Genomic DNA, 9,501 nt, shown 5'->3' on the forward strand with positions numbered 1-9,501 from the left:
TCCGAAAGGAGGACAGACCCACTGAGATCTGGACCCTTCCACCTCCAGCACTTCCCCGGTTCCTGGGTGATAAGGTAGCGCACGTGCGTTTCATGTAGCCGTGAGCGGCAACCCCAAGCCCCTGTCACAGGACACAATGGGAGAGGAAGGCCGAAGGTTTCCATTTATTCCACTCGTGGGCTCTAAATCCAAGAGGGTGTGCCAGGAACCCCCTTCTCTCCAGCTCTCTCCCTGGAACAGCCTGCTGGCTATGTTCAGTCTCTCTCCAGAGAGCCATCCTGGCGTGCCAGTGCCAGGCATAAAGCATCTCCTCATGCCACAGACATGTTAGCTGCTCTGTGCTTCTCTTTTCACTAAACTGGGATCTTGGCACACCCTGGCAGCCTCATCCCCAGCCCCACAGAGCACCCAGTATAATGGATGCATCGTATTTATTAACGGCCCAAAGGAGGGCACTGAAGTGGTTCCTGGATTTTTTCTTTCCAAGCGAGGCTGTGCTGAGTGACCGTGACACACAGCAGCTCCAGAGTGAGATGCCGTTGCTGCTGGTCCGTGGTGACTGGACGGGAGGGTGAGTTGCTGGGAGTAGCCCAGGCATTTGCTCCGCTGTATTTGCTGGGTCTGAGGAGGTTCTATTCCGTCTGTAATCTGTTCCTGAGGTTAGGAGGTTTCCCCCTGTGAGCCTGACCTGCTGATGGGGCAGGTAGGGGTCCCCGCCAGGCCAGCCAAGGCGGTCTCAGCCATCTCTACATCGGAGTTTGGACAGGAAGCCGATTCTCTCCACAACTGTTTTATGAAGCCGCTGGGTTTTGCAAACATCCTGAGAGATTTTGCACCTTCCCACTCACACCAGGCTGGTTGCTGATCCTTGAAGGGTGTGCGAGTCCGGGGGCTGTCTCTTTAAACACAATGGGATTAATTAGAGGGAAACAGGCCCTTGCACAAAACATGCACTTGTTCTTCAGAAGATGGGTAGAACAGGGCCAAGTCCATCTAAGGAGGAAGGAGAGGGTTTGTCCGTGTAGGAATCCCCAGCTGGCCGGAGCGCCCGAGGCCGAGCCAGGCCGTCCGCTTCCTGGTGGGGCACCTGTTTGCAGACATGCCGTGTGCGTTCCCGCTGGCCCTGCGGGGCAGCCCTCCCTTCCAGGCAGAGCCCTTTCAACTGCCCCTAAACACACACTTCCTTTTGTTCAACTGTCTCAGCCCACGTCCCTCCCAAAGTTACCACTGCTGGAGGGCAGAGAGCAGGCCCTGAGCCTGAATACCCCAAAGCCCCACCCGACTTGTTCCTTTTGTCCCCTGCAGAATAATCCTGGGTACCCCTGAGTATAAACCATGCTCTCAGCACTGAGGTAACACCTTTATTGCCCCCCTTTTAGAAATGAGGCCATTCTGGCATTGCCCAAGGCCATGCTAGCCAGTGGACAAGCCAGGGACCCCATATGTCTGAAGCAAAGTCCATACCCCAATCCCCAGGTGCTGACCCGCCTGGCACACAACCTCCAGGCGCCCTGTGGCTTGCCCACCTCCCACCTCCCACCTCAGAGGAGTTCAGCTCAGGCCAGAGCTGCCGAGCCTGGGGGGTGCGGGGTGGGGAGGCATCTGAATGTGTGACCCGGCACTCAGAAGACCTGTCCTCCTCCAGCCAGCCTGCTGGTGTGGTCCGAGCTCGGCCAGCAGTCAGCCCGGCCCATGGTGGGAGGCCTCAGCCGTGTCTGGGGGCAGAAGACGGACTCAGATGGAAGTGCTGGGTCAGCCTGGGAGGCCCAGGCTCCCGCCTTCAGAGCCTACGGTCCGAGTGGGGAGGGTGGCAGGGGAGCCAGGCCTGTGGCTCAGTGAGTATTTGAGAGTGAGGCGGGGTGGGAGCTTCTCCTAGGGCGGAAAGAATCAGTATGTTTCCATCACTAAACTTTCTAGCAAGATTTTACAGCAGGACTCGAACTCCTTTCCTGTTTGAAATCCCAACAGTATAATATATACAGAAAAAGTAAAATTTCCATTTCTTCCAGTTGACATGTAGCTTTTATTTTTATGTTTTAAGCTTCGTACCCTCTGGATTTTTCCAGCGTGATATCTCTGTGAGTTTAGGTACAAGTTCCAGGGACTAATTCGGGTTGTCTTAAAGGGGAAAAAGAGATATTTGTTTTGCTTAAGAAAAACCGAAAGCTCAGATGGGATGGCTGCAGGCACAGCTGGGTCCAGGGGCGCGGAGATGCCGTCCACCTTCCTTTTGCCTGTGTTGGCTTCCTTCGTAGGCAGGGCCTCCCCACCAGGTGACCACCACCACCAGTGGCCACAAGCGCAGCTCCTGGCCCAGCAGGCTGCCCACTGAAGGCATGTGTCTCTCCTGAACTGAAGGCCCGGGGCTGGCCCTGACTGGACTGGTGTGGCTGTGAAGGGATGAACAAAAGGTCTGCGCCTGTCCAGTGAGGGCTCACCCAGGCCTTTTGGAATGTGCTGATTGGCCAGGACTGGGGAGGGGGTGGGCCATCGGTGGGAGGTCGAGGGAAGGGGCAGAGACAGCAGCCCCCGAAGGCACCTCCCCGCACCCCTCGCTTTGCCGCGTGGGGCACTGGTCCGGGTCTCTCCGCTCCAGTGCGCGCTCTCCGTCCTCTGTCGATGCCAAACTAGTCTCATTAGTCTCATTTCAGTGCGTCCCAGGAGTTGGTAAGGCTGATGGCTTCCCATCCCACCTTCCTTTCCAGAACTTCCCTGGCTATTCTTTGGGGTTTTTTTTTTCTGCCATTTGAGTTTTGGATTCAGCCTGTCTATTCCCAAGTCTGTCCTGTTTTGCCGGGACAGATGCCCAGACCAGGCCAGCCGACCCGCCGCTCACACCCATCCCCGGCGTCCCTGGCGGCCCCACCGCAGGCCTCCCTCGCTCCTGTGACGGCATTTCCAACAGCCCCCAGAGACCTTGCCCACGGCTTATCAGGTGGGTTCCTCTTAGCTCGTTGTAGGGGGCTGCTCCCGGGTTCCCAGAAGTGGGGTGAAAATGCAGCAAAGAGACCCCGTTCGGGCAGTGAGCCGTGGTAAGAGAAGGTGAAGTGGAGAGTCAGGCATGCCCCCCACCACCCCCAATCCAGGTTCAGTGTGGGGCTCCCGGCCAGAGGAGTGGGGGAGCCTCTGGTCAGGGTGGGCCTACAGGCCCAGGGCCTCCACTCCTGACCCTGGGATTTCAGGATCAAGGGCCTGGACTCCTTCCAACTGGAAGACCCACTGGGGGCCTCAGACAAGACCCCACAGCCCACCAAGCTGAGCCCTGGCCCCCTGCTTGCAGCCCTGCCCAGCCCCCAGAGGTAGCTATTTTTGCTGCTGGTGCTCATCAAGGTAAGGTATTTTAAATGTTTTGATATTTAAAATCTGTGTTGGATACATTTGTTCTGTTTAAATTATACCCGGCTGCAGTGACTCACAGGGAATTGGTTCGTCTCCTGGGCTGCGCCCCAGCCTCCAGCCCTGTGGGAGCCCCCGAAACCTTCCCAGAGCTGCCCCTTGGCCCTCACCAGCCCTCGTCATCTTTCGGAAGGTGGACTCCACACAGAATGCAGCGGAGCCTAAGGAGGGGGGACGTGGCCCCAGCTCTGGACCTGCCACCTGGGCTTGGCAGATGCAGGAGAAAAGGGTGCCCAGCAGATGCAGCCCTTGGGTATCCATGTGAGCAGGTGTGCTGGGGCTGCCAGGTGGAGAAAAGGCCCCCTCCCGGGGCACTGGGCGACCCCTCTCCATCGAGTTTGTCCTCTAGTTTAGCAGAGCCTTGTTTAAATGGAGCTGGAGGTAACCTCAGGCCAGCGCCTCTCGGAAGGCCTTGAGTCCTCCCTAGTGGGGCCTGAAGCCCCGTGGAGGTGGGCACGTGGGTCTGATGGCCCCTCTCCATGTCTCCGCAGATTCACACCTTCATGTCCTTCCTGTTCCCCATGGTTGTCATCTCCATCCTGAACACCATCATTGCCAACAAGCTGACCATCATGGTTCGCCAGGCAGCTGAGCAGGGCCAGGTGTGCACGGTTGGGGACCCGCATAGCTCTTTCAGCATGTCCATCGAGCCCAGCAGGATCCAGGCCCTGCGGCATGGCGTTCGGGTCTTACGTAAGTAACTGCAGGGCCCTCTGGGAGTGGGGGATGGCCAGGGGCCAGCAAAGCCGCAGTGCTGCACCGTCAGACAGGGCCAAGTTTAAAGACCCCGGATGGAGCACAGCGGTGGCGGGGGTAATGCTCCACTGAATGGCTAGACCTTGTTTGTTTATCCATTGATTCAGGGATGGACCCTTGAGTTGCCCCACCCTTTGGCTGCTGTGAATAATCTTGCTATGATGTACAAATATCTATTTGAGTCCCTTCATTCAGTTCTTTGGGGCATAAACCCAGGAGTGGGAATTGCTGGATCGTAAGGTAATTCTAGTTTCAATTTTTTGAAGAAGTGCCATATTATTTCCGAAAGTGGCTACACCATTTTACACCCCTAACGGCAGTGCACAAAGCTTCCAATTTCTCCATATCCCTGTCAAAAATTACTGTTTCCTGGTTTAGTTTTTTTAATAGTGGCCATTCAAATGGGTGCAAGTGGCATCTCTTGGCTTTGATTTGCATTTCCCTAATTATCAGTCATGGTGTGTTTATCGACCATTTGTAAATCTTTTTGGAGAAATGTCTGTTCGGTCCTTTGCTCATTTTTGAATTAGGTTGTTTTATTTTTGTTGTTGATTTTTAGTTCTCTGTATATCCTGGATATTATTTTATTGGATCACATGATACAGGTATTTCTTCCCATTCTGTGGGCTACCTTTTCTCTCTGTTGATTGTGTCCTTTGAGGTACAGGTTTTAATTCTGATGTAGCCCAAATTGCCTATTTTTCATTTTGCTGTCTGTGTGATATCACGTCCAAGAAATCATTGCCGGGGCCAATGCTGTGAAGTCTGGGCCCTGTTTTACTCTAAAAGCTTTATACTGTTAGCTGTAATGTTTAGGTCTTTGATCTATTGGAGCTAACATCTGGTGTGAGGTGTGTGGTGTGAGGTGAGGATCCAGCTCTGTTGCTTTGCTTTGGATGTCCGGTTTCCCGGCACATTTGTTGAAAAGACAGGCTTTCTCCCTCGAACAGCCATGACACCCTTGCAGGAAATCGTCTGACCACATGCATGAGGGTTTATCTCTGGGCTCCACTCGATTCCCTTGGTCTCTGTGTCTGTGCCTGTACCAGAGCCACTCTGTTCTGGTTGCTACAGGTTTATAGTGTTAACATCAGGACATGTGAGTCCTCCAACTTTGTTCTTCCTCAAGATTGTTTTGACTCTTTAGGGTCCCTTGTGGTTCCATATGAATTTTAGGATGGGTTTTTCTATTTCTGTGAAAAATGTTGTTGGGATGTTGACGGGAATTACGCTGCATCCATAGACCACTTTGAGTAGCGTTCCTAAGCCTTCCAGTCCGTGAGCGAAGGCGCCCCCGTCCTGCAGCTGAGGCCCACGTCTGTGCTGCAGGTGCCGTGGTCGCGGCCTTCGTGGTCTGCTGGCTGCCCTACCACGTGCGGCGCCTCATGTTCTGTTACATCGCAGATGATCAGTGGACTTCGTGAGTACCCGGGGGCTGGGGTGGAGGGAACAGGGCTGGGGCTGGGTGGGGTGCTCCCCAAAAAGGCGGCCGAAGGAGGTGGGGGCACTGAGTAGAGCAGCCTAGGCAGGGGTGCAGGTCATGTGACCCCAGAAGGTCCTGGGGTGCAGCTGTGGCTGAGCCAGGGTGAGGGAGAGACACCCACCCAGGAAGCTGCTCAGTTGAAGGGCTGGTCACCAACAGAAAAGGAAAGCAGATCCTTGGACAGTCAGTGCCCAGCCTGGTTTAGAGACAGCCGAGGAGAAACGGGAGGGGCTGGCTCCGCTGGGTGCGGGAGGAGGGTGGGGGAGGCTACTGTCAGATCCCCCGGACCACCCAGGCCAGGAGGGGTCCCCTCCCTAGGAGGATGCCCAGGATTTGAAGAGTTACAGCCACACTGTGACATCCCACAGAGAAAGGACACGCAGCAAAATCAGCAAACGGAAATCACGGGATGTCAGGAGACCAGGGGCAAGCTTCCAGAACCCCCTCCCCAGGATGGCCCCCCCAACCAGACCCCCTCCCTGGGCTGACGCCCACAAAGCTGTGGTAACCGGTGAAATGCTGTCTGTCCAGAAGCTCACCAGACCCAACACCCAGGGTATTTAGTGGGCCGGTCCCTTAGGCACCGCTGCCTGCAGGCACCCAAATTCCAGGCTCCCAGAAGGAAGCAGGTGCTCAGCACGAATCATGCTGTTTGCACACAGTTTAGGCCCAGGGAGCCCCCCACAGGCAGTGGGAACCCCAGGGATCCAAGTGCCTGGTGCCAGCAGCCTTCCTGTAATGCCTGTCAAGAAGGGCTGCTGGGCCTGAGGGTCACAGGTGCTTCAAAGTGATAAACTTTTGGGGAGGACAAATCTAGAACAGATGCAGAGAAGCTGCAGGGAGCAGAGCTCCAAAGAAAGGGTTTCCAAGACTCTGGGCTGCGCTGTGGTGGAGTGGACTGTGGGGAAGGGAGGGGGATCCTGTGGATGAGGGTGAACGAGTGGGTGAGGCACACAGTGGGGGGGCTGTTCGGGGCAGGCGGGGAGCAGCAGCGCCGGCAGTCCCGGGTGCTGGGACTCCACACACAGGAGGGCAGGTGTATTGAGCAGAGGGGCGTGACCTGGTGCAAGGTGAAGCCTAAGGAGGGCCACACCCCTGGTCACTGACCAGCACCCACTGCGGCCGTCTGCGGCCTGTGTCTGGACCCAGCCAGGCTCTGAGCACCCACTCCCTGCCCAGGTTCCTCTACGACTTCTACCACTACTTCTACATGCTGACCAACACCCTCTTCTACATCAGCTCTGCCATCAACCCCATCCTCTACAACCTGGTCTCCGCCAACTTCCGCCAGATCTTCCTGTCCACCCTGGCCTGCCTCTGCCCTCTGTGGGGGCGCAGGAGGCGGCGGCCCACCCTCCCCAGGAAGGCCAACAGCGTGTCCAGCAACCACACCTTCTCCAGCCACACCACCCGGGAGACGCTGTACTAGGACCGAGGTCGGCAGGGCAGGAGGGGTGCCTGTGTGGCTCTGCGCCTGCCACCCAGCAGCAGCCCCTGGGAGCTGGGGTGGTCAGGAGAGGCCCTGAGGCTGTGCCCTGTGCCCTGGCCCCAGGGCCCATTGCTCCTGGCTTCTCCCCTCTCCACCCACCTGCCCTTCCCCGGCTCCTCTTTGAGAGCTGGAAAGAGATCGTTCCTTCCCCGATCCAGGTAGGGCCTTAATGAGGAGAAATTCGTGCTCCTTGAAAGGCAGTCTTCTTTGTTCCCAGACTGATGGGTGTTTGCAAGGATCAGAAATAAAAGGAGCAGTTGTGGCTGCCGGCTAGCATGGGGAGGCGGCTGCCCGGAGTGGGCAGTCGTGGAGCTGGCTGGCAGGGCCGTCCTGGCACCCAGGAGAGCCGGGGGCCCTTCCGCCGCCTCTGGTACAGCAGGCACCCGGGGCGCCTGCCCCTTGAAAGGCGACTCCCAGGGGCTTTGGTGTGCCGGAGGGCAAGAGGGTCTGGCCTCCCTGCACCCACCCCAGCAGCCCAGCCAGGCCAGCGCTGTCCCTCTCCCTCTGACTCCCGCTGTGCGGGCACACACTGGTAGCCCAGCCCCAAGCTGCTTCAGGGTGGGCACCCCGAGGCTGAGGGCAGTTGGCTGGGCTTCCAAGAGGTGCTGGGCCTGTGAACTCGGTGCAGGCGAGGAGGAAGAGCCTCGGGTGCAGGCAGGCCCCACCTGCAGCCACGTTGAGGCCCACGCTCTCCCCCAGCAGGCGGCAGCCTCAGCCCCAGGTGCCCAGAAAGGAGGTGCCCCCTTAGTCTCTAGGAGCTGGTCTCCAGACAGGATGGCCCGGCCCCAGCCCTGGTCCCCTGAGCAAGTGGCAAAAGGGCCTGGAGAGTAAAATACAGGCCTTTTTAAAGTAGCTCCCCTAGGCTTAGGGGCACATGTGCCCTGAAGAGATGGCCAGGCCGGCAGGAGGCCTGCTTGGGCAGCATGGACTGAGGACTTGGTGGGGACCTGGTCCTGGTCCTGGGTCACCGGGACTCACTCACCCCATTATAAAAATGGTGAGCTGGCCGCCGCAGCACCCATGGCTCCTTCAGATGTGGGTGTTCTGCTCTGAGCTGGCGTGTTGCTCGGGCCCATGAAATCCCTCCCCACCCACAGAACCCTTCGGTTCTGGCACAGGGCCAGGGACTCAGGGCCAGGCAGCCCTCCCATAACCCAGTGGCCACCTACCCAGGGGACAAGGCCAGCCCAGAGCTCCCACGCAGGCGTCTACTCCCAGCAGGAGAGCAGGGGAGTTCGGACCAGCTGGGTGGACAAGTGGGCGTCAGAGTTTGGCAAAGACTCAGGCTGGGCCCGGGCACCAGGCTTCAGAACAAGGACTGGGATTCATTCTGAGAGCCCCTCAGACCCTGCATTCCTGGACCTCTGGCACAGGGCTGAGGTCCCCAGCTGAGAAACGGGTGTGGCATGCCACCCGCGGCTCTGCCAGCGCTGGATGGGACTGGTGGACCCAGCCCAGGACACACAGAAGGGATGATGAGGTCTGTAGCTGCCACCCCAAGCCCACTGCGCTGTCCTGGCATCTGTGTTCCTGCCTTCACACCTCACATGCATAGGGCACCTGTCTGCATACCGCCAGATGGCCCTCCTGCCCAGCCGCCACCCAGCGCTGTCAGCACCTTGTGAAGCCACAAGCTGGCCCCACATACTGTGCACGTGTCTCATCGAGGGCCCAGTGTCCTGGGTGATGGGCAGACTAGGATGGAACCCCCTAGTGCCCTCTCACACGTTGCTCAAGATGACCACCCCACCCCCCACGATGTACACCATTGACAAGAATAAACCCCCTTATGTCAATAAAGGAGGCTGTGGACCCCACCACTTGGCCTCTGCTGTGGAAGGGCTAGCCTGCATGCTTCCTTCACTCGCTTGTTCACTCCACAGACATCAATGGCAGCCCTCTGCTGGGGCCTTTTTACCAAAAACACGTGGACTTGAGCAAAACAATTGGGTTTCCTGAAGGCTGCAGGCTGGGGGCCAAGATGTTCCTGCTCAGGTCCTGCCCCCCAAGGAGCTTCAGGAAGAAGCAGAGGAGGGAAGGCTTGCACAGGAGAAGCCCCCCCTGTGAGCCACGGGGTCCCCACGAGGCAGCGTCGGGGAGCCCTGGGTGCATACCAGCTGTGTGGGCACCCTGCGCCACCCCAAGCCTCAGTTTCCTGCTCCCTGGGCTAGGCACAGTGGAAGCCAATGAAGGGGGCACGGGGTGCTGTGGCCATCTGACTCCTCTCCACAGCCCCTCCAGCCAGCCCAGGGAGCTGAGGGGACACAGTCGGCTTCTCCCTCGGGGTCCGCAGGTGGGGGAAGCCCAGGACAGGTGAGAGCTCACCTTGTGCTTTTACACAGCCACCCTGTCTGGAACTTCCTGCCCGTAGGCAGCT

At 58.0% G+C, this 9,501-nt stretch overlaps 1 protein-coding gene across 1 annotated transcript in view; it reads left to right on the forward strand.

The window, feature by feature from the left end:
• NTSR1 (neurotensin receptor 1) overlaps positions 1-8,963 on the forward strand; it is a 34,129-nt gene extending 25,166 nt beyond the window's left edge. Inside the window, exons 2-4 of the mRNA XM_036901774.2 lie at positions 3,888-4,089; positions 5,482-5,572; positions 6,815-8,963. Coding sequence (XP_036757669.2) covers positions 3,888-4,089; positions 5,482-5,572; positions 6,815-7,064 — 543 coding nt within the window. The 3' untranslated portion in view covers positions 7,065-8,963. The remainder of the gene's footprint in view (positions 1-3,887; positions 4,090-5,481; positions 5,573-6,814) is intronic.
• The last annotated feature ends 538 nt before the right edge of the window (positions 8,964-9,501 follow it).

The sequence above is a fragment of the Manis pentadactyla genome, chromosome 5, assembly GCF_030020395.1.
Source record: "Manis pentadactyla isolate mManPen7 chromosome 5, mManPen7.hap1, whole genome shotgun sequence".
Lineage (NCBI taxonomy): Eukaryota > Metazoa > Chordata > Mammalia > Pholidota > Manidae > Manis > Manis pentadactyla.